The following is a 20628-nucleotide window of genomic DNA, read 5'->3' as shown; positions in this document are numbered from 1 at the left end:
GCCGACGAGTTGTGCCTTTTCACATGTCTGCGCATCATCACAAAGGGAAGACGCTTGCCTTGTGCGAGCCTCTCATTCCTGGATAACTAAAGGAAACTAACGAGACCTCTGGCTAATAAGCCAGGTTTATTGCACACGTTGTAATCCCAACACACCAGCCAACCCACACTGCCCTGTCCAGGTAGACAATTCCATGACACCACATGGCGGCAACAGTCTCCTTCATCGCCAGTACTGGTGATCAAGAAAGCTTGGTCTAGCAGGAAATTGTTAATTGTTATTGCTTTGCGTCGGGGATTGGATACCTGGATGGTTCTTACACGGAAAAAGCTTATCCCATCCTTGATAATGTCGACCCAACCGTTCACAAAGCTGAATTTCAGTTTCCCTCCATATTCGACTCTCGTCCCGTTGGGGTAGATAATGACAGTGGGACCTTCCGTTTCGAAGGAGAATGAGCCGAACAATCGCGGGCTGAGATGGTTTCGATCAGGAAGCCCTGCTAGAGGACCATGGTCTGCTCGTGGAGCGAGCTCGGATCCCCGTGGGGCAACATCAGATCGTGGGGCAAGCTCAGCTCGAGGAGCATCCTCAGCTGGATGAGCGAGTTTAGCTGGTGCATTGGGCTCGGCTCGACGGTGAAGAGGATCTGCTTTCATCCAGTCATAGCTGGGGAATGCCAGAGCCATACAGCCAACGATGAGCGTGAAAGAAACAATGGCCTAGAAGAAACGCATGGTTGCAAGTAGGGAAAGTAGAATATGATGTTGGGTTGTTAAGTTAAGGGGAGAAAGTAGAGGAGGAAAGTCTAGTAGGGAAGGTTGAGCAGAGAATGTTATGTGAAGTGCTTGATAGAGAGGAAGGGTGATGCATAGGTTCTTATACTTAGAGTCAGTCCCCTCTTCTCGCATGTGGTATATGTTCGTCTGCTTCTCCATGCATGTTGAACCTTTTTTTGATTCGTACCTCGCTATAATTCTTACCCTACCTAGCTGGTATAATTCAAAGGCTTTAAGACATTTACTCCTTGATATTCCAGTTGCATTCAGCCCCAAGCCGTGATATCAAGCTGAAGAGTGGCTGGACAATTACATTGCCTGTGGCGCCAACGGAAAACGCAATACTTTATCAACCATGCAATGCCAAGATATCCTGTGGGGAATGTTGAGCAAGCCCTCAAGCCCAGCTGAAAGCAATGATCATGCGATTCTTTTGAAGTAGGATGTGTGGCTGAGATGTTAAAAGCCTCCATGCAAGGAGATATCCCGTAAGAAAAGCTGTGGCAAATTCTCGAGAAAGCTTGGCAGTATCTATGAGTATCTCTCATGTCCTCTTGGTATCCATTCATTTTTCGAATCCTCACCAGGACAACTGGAATCGCCTGGCCACCCTATCTCTGTCTCTTTCTAGCTTGCGGCTCTATGTTCGGTTGTGTCGATAGTATATCCTTAGGTATCTAGCTACTCTAAATACTTGGTAACTATGATGGAAGGGCTATCGTAGAAGTAGCTAAAACTCTAACAAACGGATATTAAGTCTCCTAAAGGAATTCTAGTAGCTGGAATAACTCTAAAGCCTTACAGAGCCACTTCCCTATTCTGCCTAACGGCATATGTGATGTACTGCAGGGATCAACAACGTTGCGTTTGGCGCCAGACCGACTTTTCAGCCCGCACCCCTTCAGCCTCTACCTGACAGCCGCACTTAAAGCCTCAACAAGGGTCTGCTCCCAATAGACTTATCTTTTGAAACTCTCCTTGCCGTTGTCTTGGATCACATCCCCGAGACATTCATGGCTTGAACAGCCGGAATGGCCCCTCAACTGCCGAAATGCAACGTCTGCCTCGACCTCGACAAGGAGCTCTTGGAACGTAACCTCCACGGAGAAGCCTATTCTTGCTATCTCGAGGAGATTATTGCATCCTCGGAAACGTGTCAAACATGCAGCCTCCTCCTTAAGGCTGTGCGGCACTCCTTCCCCGAGGTTTTTGCCAAGCCAGCCTTCTTCCAGCTCTATTTCTCTCATTTTGGCGGAGAAGGATATCAACGATCCAACGATGTCTTTGGACTGAGCGTCTCACCAAAAGAGTTCCCTGATACAGAACATGATCCTCTGGAGATGATACCGGGTGGCTGGAAACCGCGCGTTCTTCACATCTTTTCCGTGCAAGGTGGCTCTAAAATGGCTCAACGTTTGTTTGACTGTGCTGACAAGAGTTAGACAAACCCAATCCCTGGCCGTTATTTGGCGAAGGTTCTGTTATCTCCTACGACCGCCAAGCTTTGGCTGTGCAAGCGAAGGGATGGATCCATGATTGCGAGACGAATCATCCTGACTGCCGGAGGGCCCAGACCAGTCTCCCCAAACGGGTCGTTCAGATGATACCTGGGCCGGGGTCTGGCGTTTGTACAGTGCGCCTTTACGAGCCGCCTCAGGATACTCAAGGCGTATATGCCTGTCTCAGCCATTGCTGGGGCAAGCATCAGATCATCACCACGACGAGAAGCAACTTCAACCACCACCAGGACGAAATCCCGTGGGACGATCTTTCAACCACTTTTCAAGATGCCATCGAGTTTTGTCTTCGTCTGGGACTAGAGTTCATTTGGATTGACTCGCTATGCATCGTCCAGGACGACGCCGATGAATGGGAACAAGAGGCCGTCAAAATGGCGACGTACTACACCAACGCCCATGTCACTCTGGCCGCAACAGCAGCTCCTGACGGAACCGTTGGACTATTCCCCGAACCCCATGCCGAGGATCAGCCTCTGCTGCTGGAAGGTACTAATGAACACGGAGAACAGTACCACCTTGTTGCTCGAACCTCGATCAACCACGTCTTCGAAGACGAGCAGGACGCACTTGCCGAGTTCCCACTGATGACCCGAGGATGGGTTTACCAAGAACACATTTTATCCCGCCGCTTCCTTCACTTTGGAAGGAGAGAACTCATGTGGGAGTGTCACTCTGCTACACATTGCCAATGTGGCGTCATACCCAGCCAGCCGCGGTCTGACTACACGACAAACCAGGTGCTTAGCGTTGCCAAGACTGGCCTGGATATAACAGACAAGAAGTCTAGACGGAGAATGTGGTATGATAATGTCGAGGCGATTATGAACCTCAGCTTTACATACTACAAGGATAGGCTTCCTGCTGCTGCGGGAGTGGTAACGCGCCTTGCAAAGGGAGCCACAGGCAGATACTTGGCAGGCTTATGGGAAGATTGCCTCATTGCGGATCTTTGCTGGTCGATCCTCGAGAATGGAGAAAGACCGGATGAACTGAAAGGTTTCCCATCCTGGTCCTGGGGATCTGTATCTGGGGGGCTGGCAACACTCTGGTGCCAGCCTGACCTTGACGATGGCAAAGTGAAGCCAGTAGCCACAGTTCTTGAGGTCAGCTGCGAGCCCGACCCTCCGTCCTTCCTAGGCCACGCGGACCGAGCCATACTGGTTATTGAGAGTCGAGTTGCCACTTTAACTATATCCTCAGTCGATGCGGGGGGCAGAAGAGTACGAGAAATACAGTTCAGAAACGCCAAGCTGTACGGAGAGCTAGGTGGGAGCTGGACGTTTCATCCTGACATTCAGAGCTGGGGAATGAATGGCTTAGCGTCGGAAGTATTCGCTGTAGAGATGATGAGAGAAACGGTGGATGAAAAGGTCAAGTCGGCTACTTTTCTGGTTCTGCAGCCTGATCAAGACCTGTTTCGACGTGTCGGGCTCTTGAGGGCTCAAGTGAGGAGGAGGAGAGGAGCGCCTGATCAAGGCTTGACGTTCCTAGATCATTTTTTGAGTGAGGCTACAACAACGACGGTAAATATATGTTAAGTAGTAATATGAGACTAAAAGAGATGTTTTTAAAGATACATGGGACCACTTGTGACGATGTGATATACTCGATGAACCCTGCTACGTAATTACGGAATAAACAAGATACCAGAATATTCGAAGATATATCCCGATAATGCCTCATACTCAAGATTACTATTTTGGCGGCCTTTTGGTACTGTATCTTTGTCAGTACCATAGGGGAGGATAACCTAATGCTTTGTTCTTGGCCGGCGTGCCAAGCATTCAACACCACCTTTGACCTGATCCAAGGCATCACCATACGCCCATTACCATACAAGCCTTGATGAATGTTATTGCATCTCATTTATTTTACACATAGAAACTTTAATCGTAACTACAGGCCTTATCTCATGCATGTCCATCTTGCCTACACCCACTTCTGTAGCTGCATCTTACCCCTCCATCTCATCCCACACAAGGCAGACACCAACAGTTGCAGCCTGGCAAGTATGCCTCGGGCGGCATTGTCAGGTGATGAAACCGACAGCTGAAGAATCAGGCTCTAGAGATCCCCCGCATCGTGATAATTCTCTCTCGGATTTATTTCCCTCTTACTGTCACACCAGTGTCAAGCCAATTTAATCACCATGGCCGAAAAAGCCGGACTGGCCGCGAACATCGCCGCCATCATCAAGCTCTCTGGCGAAGCCACCACTCTATGCATTGAGTACTCCGCTGCAGACAAAAATAACCCCGACATCGCGAAGCTACAGTCTCGCGTAGAGGGTCTTGGCACAGCACTCAAAGCCACCCAGAAGTTTGTCGAAAGCCGCGATGGCCAAAAGCTTACTGTATCCCAGGAAACCCTGGACGTCATTGATAGCTGCAACAAGAAGCTCTCCAGTATAAAGAAGGCGTTGGAGGAGAACAAGGAGGGAAACTTGTATCGGCGATTGAGCACGCGTACATTGAAGTGGCCATGGAGGGGCGACCAGCTTGACAAAATCATCTCAAAACTGGATCGTTACGAGCAGGTCATCACTCTCGCCTTGGAACCCGATAAAACGTAAGTTTGAGGTGTACCACCAGAGGAAGAGAATGGCTAATGAATGTGCTCCAAGCGGAATACTCGGCAACATTGTTCGTGGACTCGACAACGTCTCCCACCAGCATATGGACATCGCATCTCGCATTGGCTGCTTCAGTGTCCCATTTCTGTCTAACCCAGACTTTATAAATCGACCTGAGATTCTCAAGTGGATGAAGGAACAGCATGATAGCCATGCTGGGCGCATTGCATTAGTCGGCAAAGACGGGCTTGGGTATGAGATATCGAACCCATCACGTTACACTCCCAGACTGACTGCTACAATACAGAAAATCACAGATGGCACTCCACTTCGCCGAAAGAATGCACGACAAGGACCACAAATGTAGCGTCTTTTGGATAGACGGGAGCTCCAAACCAATGTTTGAACACTCGTTCCGATCCCTCGCAGACACGCTCCAACTCCCTGGACGCCACAATCCCAAAGCCAACTGCCTCGTACTCGTTAGTGACTGGCTCAATAAGGAAGAAGCTGGGCCATGGGTTATGATCCTGGACAATGTCGAGGACGGCATCTTGAATTCCAAAGACGATGACACTCAGCTTGCAGCGCTCCTCCCACGGCGACGCACCGGTTGTCTCATCGCCACCACGCGCAGCCAAGTTGTTGCCGAGAGCCTCATTATACTCCCCAAGGCAATCTACGAGGTTGACGCAATGAGCGACGCCCAAGCCATGCGTCTCTTCCGAGGCAAGATAAATCGGACCAAACTTGAAGACAGCTACGATGCTAATTCAGCTCGGAAACTTGTTCGAGCTCTGGATCACTGCCCACTCGCAATTTCCATTGCCGCCTCCTTCATGATTCATTGTGCACCTGCCATGGAGACTGAAAGCTATCTAGGTCAATTCTCGACAGTTGACCAGCAAAAGGATAGTCTGCTGAACAAGGAAGGGGGCCATCTTACACTAGACGAGACTGTCCCGGCTCCTGTTGTTGCAGCATGGGAAATCACGTTTAGACGAATGGAACAGAGAGAATCATCTGTGGCGAGGCTACTGTCTTTGATGAGTCTTTTCAATCCTCAAGAGATCCCTACCTTGGGGTTGCAGCGCTACATGTTCGACGTTGATTGGAAGGTCAGGCGCCAGCTAAGCAAAGATCTGAGGACCCTCTGCGCGTTGGCTCTCGTGTCAGATTCAGCCTCAGGAGATACTTATCAGATGCACCCTCTGATACAAACCTGCACACGCGCTTGGTTGACTCAGTCTGGAAAGATGGAGTACTGGAAGCGGCGTTTCTTAAGCGACATGGCCGCCCAGTTTCCGAGTGTCCCAGGTGGTGGGAACCGATCTACTTGCCAAGCACTTCTTCCTCATGTTGAACGACTGTTTGATGAGGAACCTGACGACAATAGTCTCAATGACTGGGTCGTCTTGCTGAGACGCTGCGCATTGTATTTCAGAGACACCCAGAGAGGCGAAACAGCAATCGAGTTGTCTAAAAAGGCACTGGCAAAAGCCGAGGCCGTCTGGGGCAGGGAAGATGTCAAGACCCAAAGCTTGATAGACCACACGGCTCTATTCTTGGGCCACGAGCGTCGATTCCAGGAAGAAGAAGCTCTCTTGGCCGAGCTTGTTGAGATCAGAACTCGGACCCTTGGCGAGGAGCACACCAACACCCTCACCGCGATGGACCTCCTGGCAGACTCATACTGCAAGCAGGAGCGTTTCAAAGAAGCGGAGGAACTTTTTCTGTCCGTTATTGAGAAACAAAAGAGGACTCTGGGAGAGGATCATCACAGTACGCTCACCACCATGAGGCGGCTTGCGGGCCTCTACCGAAAGAACGACAAGAAGGAGGAAGGTCTCAAACTCTTTACTCTACTAGAAAAGGTCAACAGAGATTCAAAGAAAGACAGCCAATACGACACAGACGCAGTCAACCTGGCAATAGCACATATGGACTTTCAGCAATACACAGAAGCGGAAGAGCTGCTGAAACCGGCAGTGGAGAGACTGACAAGGACCCGGGGACACAATGAGGGAATCACCCTGTGGGCAACGTCTGTTCTCGCAGGGGTGTATAAGCGGCAGAAACGCTACAAGGAAGCGATTGCTCTCGCGCAGTGGTGTCTTCCCTTGCTGGAACAAGTCTGTGGTCAGGATCACCATCGTACGGTGTACGCACGGAGTCTATTGGCGACTCTAAGGAAAGCATAGCGGTGGAGATCGTCGGATTAGATTGACAATTTCGCATGTACCTATATGCAGTGAGATGTGTTGAGAGTGGTTCTCGTGAAGATGAAGTGAATGGTTGATCTGCGAATTTAAGCCTGTATTCCTTGCTAGGATTTAGAGAAGTATTTGGAAAGTCTGAAACAAATTTAGTTAAGCTTGGACTGATTTCTCCTTTCTAGGCATGTTTGTAAATGGTGGCTCATTTTCCGCTCCCGACTGACTATGCTAACCCACAGGTATGACATACAAAGTTGACGACAATAGTCCTATTAGCTTCTCTAGTCTCTTTTCGAGATGAAGAGAGGTCTGCCGTGCCACAAAGTCAACGGAACTGCTAATTCGATAACCGTTGACCGAGGCTACGTCTTCATATGCAGTGCATCATGATATAGAAAACGGGTCAACACCGCTAGATGCAGAGCCTGATATGGCCATCAGTCCCGGCCAGTCCTCGAAACCCAGATTTACCTCCATATTTCTCGTTTCCGATGTTTATCGTGTCATTCCAGGCTAGCCTCTCCTGTCGAGTCTAACCACCTTGTCACATGGGCTATCACAAACCTACCCCTCACCACTCTATGCTAAGGCACCCCAAATAAACCTCACGTCCCTTAAGAAACCGAATTTAGTATCATACGAGACGCCCCTTGACCCCTATAACCCTTAAGCATAGCCGTGCTTGAAGAAAGGTGTCAGCGATGTCTAGCAATACCGACAATATCGATGTCACAGTGGCAAACGACAGCCCTGTCGAGCAACATACGGAGTCAGGAGAGCCAGGAGAAGATTTATTACCGGGCCATGCTGAGTCCGAAAATGACTCTACTGTCGGCCATGATGCTGACTCTGCGGTTGGAGAAGACAATGCTGACTCCACCGCCTCTATCACATCAAGTATCTTGAGATACAGGACGATCCGAGGTCGCACATTTCACAGCGAAAGAGGTGATGCGTTCTACTGGTACGTTCCTTCGGCTAATATTCAGAGCTTATCGATACTAAAGGTAATTAAACGACCTACAGGGGATCTAATGACGATGCTCAAAGTGAGGCTATGGACGTGGTGTAAGATGCCATTTCCTCCTTAGTCTTGATATCTAATCGGCTCTTTCTCAAGTCACCACATGTAGACACTGGCGCAAGATGGCAAAATATTTCAAGCGCCGATTTCTAGTAGCATCCAGGTAGGAAACTTTCTACATAAGCCTTACACATAGCCGATGGGAGTTAGCCTTTGCTTACTAGCTGCCGCAGAGGGCCCTTGATATTGGCTGTGGAACTGGTATGTCCGATTCTTTCCAGACTTGGCCATATCCATTATGTTTACCCTAACGCAATACATCAATAGGAATGTGGGCTATGTAAGTGCATATCATCTTAGGCTCAATAATTTACTAACTAAACCCGTAGTGATTTTGCCGATGAATTCCCAAGCTGCAAGGTCGTTGGTACAGACATCTCGCCGATTCAGCCTGGTTTTGTTCCGCCAAACTTGGTATTGTGAGTCAATTGGACTTGATTGTTAATGCAGCTCCTCTAATCACTCTCCCCCAATCACAGTGAGATTGAAGACTGCACCCAAGAATGGACGTTCCCGCCCAATTCCTTCGATTATATCCACATTCGGTACCTTGTCGGTTGCATCCCAGATTGACAGCAGTTGTTCAAACAGGCCTATATCGCTCTTAAACCGGGGGGTTACCTAGAAAGTTTTGAAGCATCACCGAGGATCGAAAGCGACGATGGGACAGTATTACCAGACTCGGCCATGGCTCAGTGGGGTGAAATCTTCATACGGGCAGCGGAAAAGGTTGGTCGATCCTTCACTGTCATCGAGAATGAGACCCAGAAAATTGCAATGAATGCAGCTGGTTTTCAAGATATCCAGGAGTGGAATTTCAAGGTAGGTTTATGGGTTTTACCCCTGCTTCCATTTCAGCGTTTGCTTATACCATGACCTACTTTCTAGTGTCCCTTGAATCGCTGGCCACAAGATGCACTGTTGAAAGAGATTGGGGGGTTCGCACAGTATTTTAGTACCCAGGACTCCGAGGGGTTTTTGACTCTGATGGCTGATATGGCGGGATGGGGGAGGGGGAATTCCATGTCTTCATCGCTAGGTTCCGACGCGAGATTCGGGACCTTAAAAATCACCCGTACTCTAGGATGAAAGCAGTTTGGGGTCGCAAGCCTTTCGGATGAGAAGTTTGATAGGGTTTGTAGACCTCTATCGCGCTAGTAATATAGTTGAGTGTCTCTATCTCGATTGCCTTACTTGTTTACACCTACACTGTCGGCCGCTACGGAAGAACCGCCGGTCCAGGCTGGGTAGATAGCCATAGCATGAAACCACAATCCAATGTGAGTCTATAATGCAAATTTAAAATCTATAGGCAGTATATACAAAAGGGTCCCCAACACCCCTCCGGGTAAGCCAAATACCCCATCCCTTATTATATATCGAGAATCGAAACTTAGAGAGCAAACAGAGCGGCAGCAGCCACAACAAGGGCAGCCGCAGCAGTGCCAGGCAGACCATTCTTTCCACCGAGGTTCTCATCATCAGCAGAGGTAGCAGCCGGCGCAGCAGAAGCCGTGGTGCAGGCGCTTTCAGACTCTGCAGCGGGGATGGTGTCTCGACGGCCGGGAACGGTGACGTTGAAGCAGGGCACGCGGGAGCTGACCTCGTCGGCCTCGGCGTAAATGATGTCAGCGCAGGCGTAGAACGTCTCGTTCTTGGCCGTGTTCCAGGTGGCGTGGTACTGGAACTGTATTGTGGCCTTGTCGCCAACCTTCTTGCCCTTGGGGTCGGGGATGTTGAAGCATGTGTGGCCGGGTTCGATGAAAGCGATGGAAGTGTCTTGGACAAGGGCCGCGAAGTCGTCGTCTGACTTGGGGTCTAGATAGGGTTAGAGGCTGTTCAAGATACATGACATAAGGGGACGTACCATCCTCAAAGGAGATGCTAATCTTGGTATCGTAGAAGGTATGCTGAGCAACAAGGGCAAGGTGACCTTCCTCTGTGACGTGTTAGTCCTGTCCAACACTAACAAAAGACGACTTACCAAGAGGGAACTTGGTCCTCTTTCCGACAGCGGCAGCCGAACCGCAAGGGGCATTTCGGTCCCCATCAGCCTTCCACTCTCTGTCATTCGGCCACATGAAAGCAGCGGGGCCCATTCCGTCACTAAAGGTCTGCGCGAATGCGGGTGCGGCTGCCAAGAACCCAAGGGTCAGGATGGAGGTTAGCGTCGGAGCCATGGTGGTGAAGAAGCTGATTGTAAACAAAAGACCACTGATTTCAAGATGAGTTAGAATAAACTAAACCTCAAGTGAATAAAAGCTCTGTAAAAAATGTAACAGAAGCCAAGGCGAACGTCTCTGCTGATATACTCTTGCTGGCGTTCCCAGAGGGGAAGATCGTAATGGGGCACACACACACTACATCTCCCACGAGCACAAGGATGTGTGCGCTGGAATGATGTGACCAGGAACAAAAAGAACTACACAATACAATGGGGTTCGTGCCGTGCAACCGAGAAGCAAGTGGAACCAGCGAACCTGTTTGTCGCGTTGTCTGGGCTGCAGCTGAACGCCCCCGAGCAGCCGGAGGTACGGCCTACGAGTAAGAAGTGAGAGATTGAAAAGAGGCCCGCGTTCAGCTCGAGGGTGGGGGTTGAGGTTTCCTGGAGAGGAGCACTGATCTTATCTGATCATCAGAGTGGAAATCGGATCATTATCAGCCAACGAGGACGCTTTGGCGTTTTCTGGACCACGCAGATCGCTCGGGTGGTCCCATGCGAAAAATAACGAGGTTTCTCTTCGCTTGCAAGTCTCGTGTATTCCCATTTGGGATATTCTTAATAGCGAGACGACACCCCAGCACGCCAAGCGAGTTTACCGAAGCGTGGATTGTTTTCACTCCACGTTTTATTCGCTGGGCTGTTGGGGATGTGTGCATCGTCTTGTCTTGGCTTTGGAGAAGCTGAAGAGGTCAACATGCAGTTTATCATTAGGGATATCCTTATTGGAGAGTCTAGACTGTGGCAGTCTGTAGGCTGCCATCGGCTCGGTTGATTTACCATGGCAAAAGCCGGTGCTGCCCTCTAACATATCGTCCAGACATTTACTCGAGGCCTGCTTGGTGTTGGCTCTATCGCCAAGGGCCTTCTGTGGGCTGTGCATCACCTGCCTCGGGCTCACACAACGGTCCCTGCGGTGTCATGCCGGTGTCGTCTACCCTATCATCCTGTTTTGATTAATCTTGTTATCTTGATAGAACCGATTTGGTTCTTCATCTTCTTAGTCTCTGTATCAACTATAGTCTATTGTTTAGCTGTGCCCTTTGAAACATTTGATGATCTTCTCAGTTCGCCTTCAAGTGCAGTCGTCAACACTAACTTCACTTGTGCTATGTTCAAAGATGGGAAAAGAGTCGACAGGGAATCAATACACCTAATCATCAACCTTGAGCCAACGGGATAGATCTCAAGGTCAACTCGCCAACCCAATATGGCCTGTGGTCTTTTCATTCTTCTTTACATCCTCCTCATATTGCTTCCACCGATATTCTCTCTCCACGCCCTTTCGTCTTTGTGCTGTATCACACAACTTCTCATTCCCACACTCGCATTCTCCACCCTCGCGTAGCCAGCGATATGTAAGACTCCAGCGATCCTTCCTTGGTCTCACTGTCCCATTCGGTAGGGTATCAGTCTTACGAGACTTGATGCCGTGTGTCCAGTGAAGTCTCGAGTCCCCGCTCATCTGGATCATGCTCCGTGGTAGCAAATCCACCTCTGTCTTTTCACCCGTTTCTTTGTCGAGAAACTGCATGAACAACGGTGATCCTAAGGAAAGCGCATATAGTTGGTCGAATGCACCATGGGTGTCGACATGAGGTGGTATACCAGTGCCAGGTGCGTAATGTTGGAGGCAGACCTGGTCCGGCGGGCGACCTTCGGTAGTGGGTAGTAGAGGGACCAGCCAGTCTGGGAATGGCTTGAAAGGAATATCTTCATCGATTCCAAAAGTCTTGTAGCTAAAGGTATACCCCCAGTGCAGTGATAGCCGTCCTGAGCGTGCAGGCCAGTCCAGCTCGTGCTGAAAGAGGTTGACAAGTTTGGCTTCGTGTTCTGACGTGATGAATTCTTTTTGCATCAAGATGCCAGAGGGCTTAATATGAAGTTCCTCCATGTTTCGCTAGTCATATGGAAAAGGGCATCATATTCGGGTGCAAAGTTGTTGGAGACCTGGCCTGAATCAAGGTTCAACATCGTATGAGTCGCACTTTGAAATGGGGCAAAATGAGAAATGGCCGAGTTTTCCTATCACGTGATCCACAAGCTGGTTGAGGTTGTAAGTGAACCGGCTTTACGCTTCGTAACTTCAGCGACCTACCTACCTACCTACCTATAGGACATCTATAGAAGATATGATAGACAAAGCTCAGGCCAATACTCAGACATGTTGACTTTCGTTAGATAGCGGCCGGGCCGTTGACCTTTTGTGGTTACCCTGTCAAAGACCCAAGGGCCTTGGTAGGGAGTTGCAGGATTCTTGCTGACTGGAGGCAAAGGCCCAAGGCACTCAATGGGGAAGAGCCAAAACCCCATCACTGGTTGAGGTACCTGGTTTGCATCTTGGCAAGTCTCGTCGATGGCGCTTGATAGCCATTCAGGCTGACACACTTTGTTCCGAGGACGACGCAATCGTTCCTTCCACTGCTTATCCTCCTCCTGAATGTATCTCACAGCATTGTCTCGATTGCTGATCTGCGCTCTTTCATTCATCCCTGTACGTAACCATGAATCGGTATTCGATATCTTGCTGCGCGCCCAGTGCGGCAACCAAGCTAACCCATTCATGAATCCTGACCCGGGGGCCAAGTGAGCCAATGAATACCTGTCTAAGCTCTGCCTGAATAGGTCTAGGATCGGGTCGCCGATGGAAAATAGGCGTTGCGGGCATGATGGGTCGGTAGAAGAGTGGTTTGAGTCTCGGGATAGTGTCGTTTGTGCCGGGAAAGCGCACACGTCGAAATTCGGCGCTATATTCCTGCATGAACGGGAACATGACGCGCCGAAGCCGAGATACCACCTCGCGCAGGCGATTGTTTTCCTTCTCGTGGGTATACATGGGCCTAACTCTATGGTCGAATAGAGCCATATTGAGAAGCCCTACATGTCTCGGGTCGTGAACCCAGATGTCATGGGCAAACTTGACGAAATACTCAAAGCCCGAAATCGTCAAGATATCCAGTTCGGGGTTGAAGTACAGAGTGCCATTCTCTTCCACATGGTCCCCTTATTGGTAGGTACAGGGAAGCTGGACCCGATAGAAGCGGGATGCGCAGGACCGGGATTCTGCGTTGACACGAAATAGCTTGCTGATGATTGGGCGCTGCGATAAAACGATAACGTAGTCGTTGGGAGTTGGTCCCTCTACCCAAGGGTCCCAGGGACGGTACCAATAACTCGCGAGGTCGGCTTCAGGGGGGACAAGATCGATAAAGATAAGACGCTCATGGGAAAGTGCTTGTTCCCAGATCGCACACCGAACGTCCAACGGAAATTTAGGAAAGAGGCGAAATTCGCCCTTTGCCTCTGGCTTTGGGTTTAATAGTTGTAAGTCTGGGGCGGCGTTCTCCATGACGATGTTCTCCATGACGAGGGAAGTGGGATTAACAACGACGACGGCAGCAATAACAGTAGCGGGACTTAAGAAGATGCGGCCGGCTTTATGCTTGGGTCGGTAACAACACGATCGACTTTTACGTGTGACTCATTACCAAGATGCTGTGAAACCTTGTGCGACGTCATCCACAGTGAACGCCTGCATGCGTAGCCCCCGTGTGAGCCCGATTAGTGAGCTTATGACTCGTCTTCTACTGCAGGCAACAAAAGGGCTAAAAATAGGACACTGTGGTAATTGGGATATGATGTTATGATGTGTTGATATTGTGTTCTTTAGTTATAGTGGAAGCCCGGCCCTTGATGGGATAACTGCACCGATAGATAGAGTTTATGACTCTTCTCATCAAAGGCAAACACGAAGTGTTAGACACGCCAGTAAACAAGCAATTTTTAACACTGTTGCATTCAAAACACATTGGAAGCGATACTGCACAACAAGAGAGCTGCTTCGTCATTGCTCGTGATTCGGGTCGAGAACTCAGTGAGGCAGAGCAGCCACTACGTCCAGCCCCATCCTGGCCTTCTTTGGTAACTCCAAAACCTTCATCGTCGCCCTCGCCGGCCTATGTTCTCCAAGATATTCAGCCGAAACCTTATTAAAAACCTCAAAGTCGTCAAAGTTGGTGAGGTAGACATTCTGCTTGATGATATGGTTAAGTGTGGTGCCGGATTCTTGAAGAATGATCTTGAGGTTCTCAAAGATGCGTCGAAGCTGAGTTTCGGCGTCTCCTTCGATAAGCTTGTTTGTCTCTGGGTCGAGAGGGATGCAGGCCGTGGTAAAGACAAAGTCCCCGTGGACGACGGCGTGGACATAGGGGCCGATGGTGCGAGGGGCGCGGTCGGGGCAGATTGTCTTCATGACTGCGATTTCAAAGACGTGGATTTGAGTTTTAGATTAAAGGTAAGAGGATGACTCTTTCAAAGGATCGAGACGACTCCTTGGGCTTTTATCTTGGCTGAGAGCCCGCCGGGCCGAGACAATCGGCGGGCCGAGATGACCCATCTTGAGCCAAGCAATTAGACTATATGCTGTTACATGTTGGTGGATGTGTATTTTACAGGGGTTATTCTGCAACCGGGTCGGTATACTTGCTGATGATGTAGATTTGCACCTTGTTCTTATTCTGGAGAGCGGACAGTTGGCACACGAGCTTGGCTCTGTGGCCTACCCGCCAGATTGACCATCTCATAAAATCCTCATGAGTATTGAACAATCTTGTGAAAGAGAAGTCTAAGATGAAAAGAAATAGGTCTAAGATTAAACAAGGTTCGCATAGAGTCTCTTCTAACTGCATATCTAACCCTTATCCTAAGGGATACCACGAATCTATCTCAAGATGACAGGCTTTGTCGTCCGTGTTCGCTGAGATAATCTGGGAAATGCAAAAAGTTCTGTCATGTATGAAAACTCTTCTTGAACTTGGTATCATTATTCTAAACTAATTCTGCCTCAAAACCCTCAACAAGTTCACTTCTGAGCCTGCCTATCCTTGATTTCACCACGCTCCCTAACCACCTTTGCAATATCATCTCCCCTCTCCGACTGCAAACTCTCAAAGCCGTTGATAACTCCTTCCCTGTCTCCCCTGCCCATCTCCTGGCTCATCTTGAACTTGCCCTCCAGTCTATCGACTTCAATCTCGATGCCAATAATGTTCCGCTTCAGCAGTTCGATGAACCTCTCGGGAGCGTCTGTGACCTTCCACTCCGAAGGTCTATCTCCGCCGGTATATCCCATCTGATTGGTCTCCGCATGATGGCTCAAGTCAGAGATAGCCTTTCCGAGGAATGAAGATGTCTCATCGTTGTTCTCAAAGTAGATGCGCGCTTTTCCATACGCCTGCGCAGCGGCATAGTTCCAAGTAGGCACGACTTTTCCAGTCGCAGGCTTCGTCTCCTTATAAAACTTAGGCGTAACATAATGGTGAGCTGGCCTAGTAAAAATGACGAGGACTTCATCTTCGAGAAAGTTGTTGGCGCTAGGATTGGAGGTGCAAGCTTCCATCATGGCTTTGCTCTGGGGGTTTTGTCGGGCGAGGTGGCCTCGCAACCGCCCAAGTTCGGTTTCGCTAGATTCATCTTGAACATCGAGGATGAATGGGATGTGGCTGCTTTGAAGGAAGTGGTATGTGGGGGATCTGATGCCTGTCGTGAGCATGCCCAGAGGGTTCTCGTGGATGAGGCGTCGAAGAACGCGCAGATCAGTCTCTGCGTGAGCAGCTCGAATGTACATGATGGAAGATGGGCAAGTATTCTAGGAACAATTGATCGAGAAGAAGATACTCTCAGCGATGGATAAGTTGATGATCAGGTTCGGCAGGGTAACCATGAGAATCTGGGGTAATCGCAAGGCGCAATGCACGTCTTAAAGTCAGCGGCGGGACAAGCGGACCGCCCCATATGACGACAGACCGGGCCGGTGTGGGAGGTTCTCGGCGCGGCAAATCAACGACTCGGTCATTCTAATCAGAGCCTAGAGCGAACCGAGAGAGCGACATTGGTCAGTGGTAGCGCTATCACCCTGTTTGCACATTTCGGAGCCGGCGAAAGACTCCGAAGTCGCTGGTTATCGACGGAGGACTTGTCCGAAGGATATGGATTTTGTAACGTCAGTAATCTATCGTCTAATAGAGCTCCCTAACTACCCAAACGCCATCCCAAAATTACCCTCATAAAGCCTTAAGCATGATATTATCCGTCTGAACCACCGTCCCAATAACAAAGTCATGATCCCCCACTTGAGTGTATCCCCATTTTTCGTATGCCTTGATTGCTCTCGGGTTCTCTTCCCAGACCCCAAGCCAGATGTTCTTGAAGCCTTGTTCCCGTGCCATGTTCTCGATGGCCCTCTCCAAGGCACGCCCGACTCCTTTACCGTGTGCCAAGGGGTGGACGTAGATGCGCTGAAGTTCGACTGTATTCTCAACACGTTGGACGCAAGGTTCAGTACTCCCCCGCGTGAGGTACGCAAAGCCAAGGATGTCATTATTCGCATCGGTCGCGACTATCACATCCTTGTCATGGTCGTTTATATCCTTCGCAATAGCCGATGGAGTGTAAGATTCCTCGAGAAAAGCTTCCAGTTCGTGTGGCTCGACCGAGTGGCCAAACGTCACTGCGAAAACGTGGGCCCCGAGTTCTGCAATACGACCAGCATCCTTGGCGGTTGCCGGGCGGATAGTGACAGGTTTGTTGGTTGCTGCAACAGGCTGCGATTCTTTTACCGCCATTGGATCGGTGGGTTTGATTCGACTAACGTAATATGGCTAGCGTTTCGCTTGGGTCGGTGAAAGTAAAGACGATGTTACGTGTTTGAGGAGGGGATGGTGTCGTATGATCTTTCAGAGGGTTCACGTAAGGAATTTGTTAGGTCAATTTCCTCTGACATCCCTTGACATTTAAAAGCTGGCTCCGAATAGACCTCCTTGTGGATTTTCTCTGAGAATTGTTATCGGCAGAATCTTGAAGGTTCCACGGCATTCCCGGTTGTCGACGTGAAGGCGTGTTTTAGCGTGCGCCCTAATGTCAAACACGGGAGAGTGCCCGCCTGTGAGATCGACACTTGATGACAACGTTGGACCAATGTTCAAGAGAAACGTTATCAAGGGTATTTTTACAAAAGATATCACTATAGCAGTTACTATATGACTGCCCATCGTTCATCCCGTATCGATGCATTTAGCTCTCAGCGCACGCAAGATGACAACCATCTGCTCAATACTCGATCCCGGAAACGCCCATCTCTCACAGATCCGTATCCCCTTATCTTGTAGTTGATTAAGGTCTGGTACTCTAAGAGGTTCGAGTTTGGAAAAGGCGGCGAATGATAGCAGCAATACAACCGCCATCGTTCTGATGTCCTAGTTAGCATTTGAGTTTCGCTTCAAGGAACGTACTTCACTTACCCATGTAGCAAGTTCTCCAGTGAAGCTGTAGGGGCGCGGACAGCATGCTCCACGGCATCCAAGTATCCCCGGCAATGGAACAAACATCTTTCAGCATTCTCGAGTAAAGTCGCACTTGGAGATGCATCGGGTGCCAATGCGCAAACCTGATACAGAAAGGGTCTAAAATGATATCCCCTGTGGTATGGTAGCGTATCGTAACCATGGTGTCGTCCGCCCCAGATGGAGGACTATCCAAGTTCGGCCGTATGCTATGAGGGAGGAGATGATACCAACCGCCTAGTTGGTGATTCAACTCGTTCGCCAGGTTAGGAAGACTTTCATCTGCCGAGTGTTCAGCGGCCCCATCACCCCCGGTACCCGGTTCAGCACCAGCATACAGCACGTAGTGAATCCGGTTGAGTAGGCGGCGTGATGAAAGGTCCGCGAGCCAGCGGTGCATGTAAGGCTCAGATGGACCGTCAGACCAGGGATAGGGCAGTTTGTCTACAATCTTCTCAATACCGCTGCGTGGAAGATGGTGCTCGGCAAGAATATCGCTACGGGTAGTTAGCACATCGCGCACAGCTCTCCTCGGCAAGTAACGCACCATTCAAGGACGAGAATCGCCCAAAAGACCCTGAGAATTGACTGATCTTGTGATCCGCCCTGGCCATCACGGAGCAACTTCTCAGAGCTTATCCCAGAAGTTAGCAATCGTCAATATCACCAAATAATTTGACTCACCGGATCCAGTAATGTTGCACATCCGTAGATGCCATATGAACCAGCCTCCAAGCGAGTAGAGGCCTGGATATATAACTATAGTAAAGCGCCGCCAGGTACAGCGCCTGCGGCAGGATGGGATTGCCACCAAACGAGCACAGAGACTCGGCCAAGAGGAGTCGAACGGCAGGAGTAAAATACTGAATACCAGGGTGCCACGAAGGCTCCGACAGGTTCGGTGTTGCAGCGGCTACAGCTCCAAGAGCCAGCACGACCAAGACCAAAGCAGAGGCAAGATCGGGACGTAAGCCATCATCAATAGTCCGGTTGTACAAGTCGTGAAATGCCCTCTGGTCAAGGATAGGATGAAAGTGATGCACTAGTCGAAAGAAGTTCTGTATCAGGATATCCGTCTCATCGGGTTGTAACGTGGGCAAGTTTATCTGGTTGGTCGGTACTGGAATGAGCTGCAGGCCGTCGGGGATAGGTCGGCGAAGTTCAATATGGAGAAACAGGTCAGCGGGATAGTGGCCCAGCAACGCTTTGGCGGGTGCTGAGCGAAGGAGGTTTCCCGTCGTGGATGAGTGAGACAAGGGTATGTCCATGGTGGTGTTGAAGACATTATTGTTGGCAAAGTGGGATAAAGAAGCCGTTCCCGGTCTGTCGGTCGTGGAAGGGACCGAGGCAGCCGCATTTTCAGGACTGATGGCTTCTCCATGGCGTGGCAAGGTATAAGGAGTAGAGACAGGACTCCTATCCCTCCGTACTGCTATCGCATGGCGAAAGGTAGACTCGAGGGTCTCGAGCCGACTAAAGATTTCATCGACTCGGTCTACCTCGACAGCGATTCGTCTGCCAGCTGCAGTCAGCAAATGAATGAGGTGATTGGCGTAAACATGTCTGAAGGTACATACTTGTTGCTCTCACTCTCATCCCGATATTCGCATTCAGAGTTGTTTGCCTCTTCGCAGAGGGAACAAACCGGCTGCCTACCATCACATTTTCTCTTTCTAGCGGTGAAAAGTCAATCATCAGCACAGTCCATCACGTAAAAAGGCACCGAAGAGCAGCAAACATGTTGTGTCTGGTAGACTCTACGCCCACTGTCATCCTCGTGTAACCTACCTCTTCCTACAGTAATTACAGGCCTTGGCGGCACGCTTCCGCTTTGCAGAATCCATGTCTGAGAGGGTAGGAATGAATCTGCGGAGGAGGGCGGAAAAGTGGCGGAGGTTGGCGGCTTTTTCCTCCGCCCGGACACAAGTGGCCACATGTCGCGCCCTCCGGATCCACTTTTGACAATAGGGCACGGAGAAACTGAGTCACCGGCCCGGGCTTGACCGTGGACCTCCGGCATGGTATCCCCGAGGGGGCTTCAGGCAGAGTGCGGATGCGGAGGAGATTCCGAGGTTCTATGGGACCGTGGGGGAGTAACGATGCTCTTCAGGGTGCAGATGGCATGCTGTGTAAGATGCAGAGCCATTGGTTGATCTGTATTGAGCAATGGACGTAAGCTCCCAGGTAGAACATGCGAGAAGATGGGAATGGATTGGGAATGATGAAGTGGGAAATCTGTTTTTCTACATACGCAATAAATTATAGTCCTTTAATCAGTTTACTGCATGTTATCCAGAATCTATTCTTAACAGATGTAGCACAAGGGAGACCGACACCCCGACGTCGAAGCACGCGGGGGCTCAGGCCATTCTCGTGAAGATGTTCTTCTAAGATAATGTTTAGTTAGATAATTATGTGACATACTTTGATTCGATGATGTAGTGAAACCGCCATGCACCAAGTGAGTTTGTACTAAAATTCCCTCGAGAGATGCGAATGCTCTTCTGTTTTCCAACAACCAAAAAAATATGGGGATGATGAGGTCTCAGAAATAGCTGCTTCTACACCGTCACATCTGGTTCTATACGCTCATACTGCTACTATCGGGTCCTGAAGGCCGCAGATCGGTGGGTCAGCTTCGAAACCTGGGTTTGATGTAATTAGGGTGTGCATCGAGAAGACGACTCTCTTTCCAACCCAGCCCCTTCTCCCGCTTATTAATGACTTTAGCATCAATGGGGAAAGTGCTGAGTCTGTTCGAAAGTACCCGTGATGCTGGCGCTTGAATCGACTAATAGCATCTCCGTGGGAGTGTCAGTGGTAGCCGCCCCCCCTCTTACGTCTCACAGCGTAGTTCTTAGTCGACTGCGAAGCCAAGCCAGAAAATGGTCTTCCA

General features: G+C 49.8%; 11 protein-coding genes across 11 annotated transcripts; 3 read left to right on the top strand and 8 right to left on the bottom strand.

The window, feature by feature from the left end:
* Positions 1 to 241: 241 nt before the first annotated feature.
* MRS44_012923 (uncharacterized protein) lies at positions 242 to 689 on the bottom strand (the record flags this gene model as incomplete). The annotated part of the gene is made up of 2 exons (XM_065618959.1): positions 242 to 256; positions 321 to 689. The coding sequence occupies 2 exons, from the start codon at positions 687 to 689 to the stop codon at positions 242 to 244; spliced, it is 384 nt and encodes a 127-aa protein (XP_065475031.1).
* Positions 690 to 1810: 1121 nt separating this feature from the next.
* Positions 1811 to 3837, top strand: MRS44_012922 (uncharacterized protein; the record flags this gene model as incomplete). The annotated part of the gene is made up of 2 exons (XM_046280290.2): positions 1811 to 2171; positions 2222 to 3837. 2 exons carry the CDS (start codon positions 1811 to 1813, stop codon positions 3835 to 3837), a joined length of 1977 nt encoding a protein of 658 aa, XP_046126497.2.
* A 611-nt stretch (positions 3838 to 4448) lies between these two features.
* On the top strand, positions 4449 to 7072 carry MRS44_012921 (uncharacterized protein; the record flags this gene model as incomplete). Its single annotated transcript, XM_046277520.2, has 3 exons — positions 4449 to 4867; positions 4923 to 5123; positions 5179 to 7072. The coding sequence occupies 3 exons, from the start codon at positions 4449 to 4451 to the stop codon at positions 7070 to 7072; spliced, it is 2514 nt and encodes an 837-aa protein (XP_046126498.2).
* A 716-nt stretch (positions 7073 to 7788) lies between these two features.
* On the top strand, positions 7789 to 8594 carry MRS44_012920 (uncharacterized protein; the record flags this gene model as incomplete). Its single annotated transcript, XM_065618958.1, has 5 exons — positions 7789 to 8051; positions 8114 to 8153; positions 8345 to 8372; positions 8439 to 8451; positions 8501 to 8594. 5 exons carry the CDS (start codon positions 7789 to 7791, stop codon positions 8592 to 8594), a joined length of 438 nt encoding a protein of 145 aa, XP_065475030.1.
* Positions 8595 to 9564: 970 nt separating this feature from the next.
* MRS44_012919 (uncharacterized protein) lies at positions 9565 to 10351 on the bottom strand (the record flags this gene model as incomplete). Its single annotated transcript, XM_046284332.2, has 3 exons — positions 9565 to 9989; positions 10039 to 10110; positions 10156 to 10351. 3 exons carry the CDS (start codon positions 10349 to 10351, stop codon positions 9565 to 9567), a joined length of 693 nt encoding a protein of 230 aa, XP_046126500.2.
* A 1233-nt stretch (positions 10352 to 11584) lies between these two features.
* On the bottom strand, positions 11585 to 12286 carry MRS44_012918 (uncharacterized protein; the record flags this gene model as incomplete). Its single annotated transcript, XM_046277521.2, has 1 exon — positions 11585 to 12286. The coding sequence occupies one exon, from the start codon at positions 12284 to 12286 to the stop codon at positions 11585 to 11587; it is 702 nt and encodes a 233-aa protein (XP_046126501.2).
* Positions 12287 to 13396: 1110 nt separating this feature from the next.
* MRS44_012917 (uncharacterized protein) lies at positions 13397 to 13741 on the bottom strand (the record flags this gene model as incomplete). Its single annotated transcript, XM_065618957.1, has 1 exon — positions 13397 to 13741. The coding sequence occupies one exon, from the start codon at positions 13739 to 13741 to the stop codon at positions 13397 to 13399; it is 345 nt and encodes a 114-aa protein (XP_065475029.1).
* A 522-nt stretch (positions 13742 to 14263) lies between these two features.
* MRS44_012916 (uncharacterized protein) lies at positions 14264 to 14644 on the bottom strand (the record flags this gene model as incomplete). Its single annotated transcript, XM_046271577.2, has 1 exon — positions 14264 to 14644. The coding sequence occupies one exon, from the start codon at positions 14642 to 14644 to the stop codon at positions 14264 to 14266; it is 381 nt and encodes a 126-aa protein (XP_046126503.2).
* A 609-nt stretch (positions 14645 to 15253) lies between these two features.
* Positions 15254 to 16018, bottom strand: MRS44_012915 (uncharacterized protein; the record flags this gene model as incomplete). The annotated part of the gene is made up of 1 exon (XM_046277522.2): positions 15254 to 16018. The coding sequence occupies one exon, from the start codon at positions 16016 to 16018 to the stop codon at positions 15254 to 15256; it is 765 nt and encodes a 254-aa protein (XP_046126504.2).
* A 436-nt stretch (positions 16019 to 16454) lies between these two features.
* On the bottom strand, positions 16455 to 17015 carry MRS44_012914 (uncharacterized protein; the record flags this gene model as incomplete). The annotated part of the gene is made up of 1 exon (XM_046273081.1): positions 16455 to 17015. The coding sequence occupies one exon, from the start codon at positions 17013 to 17015 to the stop codon at positions 16455 to 16457; it is 561 nt and encodes a 186-aa protein (XP_046126505.1).
* A 562-nt stretch (positions 17016 to 17577) lies between these two features.
* On the bottom strand, positions 17578 to 19576 carry MRS44_012913 (uncharacterized protein; the record flags this gene model as incomplete). Its single annotated transcript, XM_065618956.1, has 6 exons — positions 17578 to 17637; positions 17691 to 17715; positions 17837 to 18229; positions 18280 to 18366; positions 18417 to 19247; positions 19521 to 19576. The coding sequence occupies 6 exons, from the start codon at positions 19574 to 19576 to the stop codon at positions 17578 to 17580; spliced, it is 1452 nt and encodes a 483-aa protein (XP_065475028.1).
* Positions 19577 to 20628: the final 1052 nt, after the last annotated feature.

Source organism: Fusarium solani (genome assembly GCF_023522795.1).
Source record: "Fusarium solani strain SB1 chromosome Unknown bctg00000008, whole genome shotgun sequence".
NCBI classification, from domain to species: domain Eukaryota; kingdom Fungi; phylum Ascomycota; class Sordariomycetes; order Hypocreales; family Nectriaceae; genus Fusarium; species Fusarium solani.
Note: the sequence above shows the minus strand (reverse complement) of the source record. Positions and strands in the feature narration are given on the sequence as shown.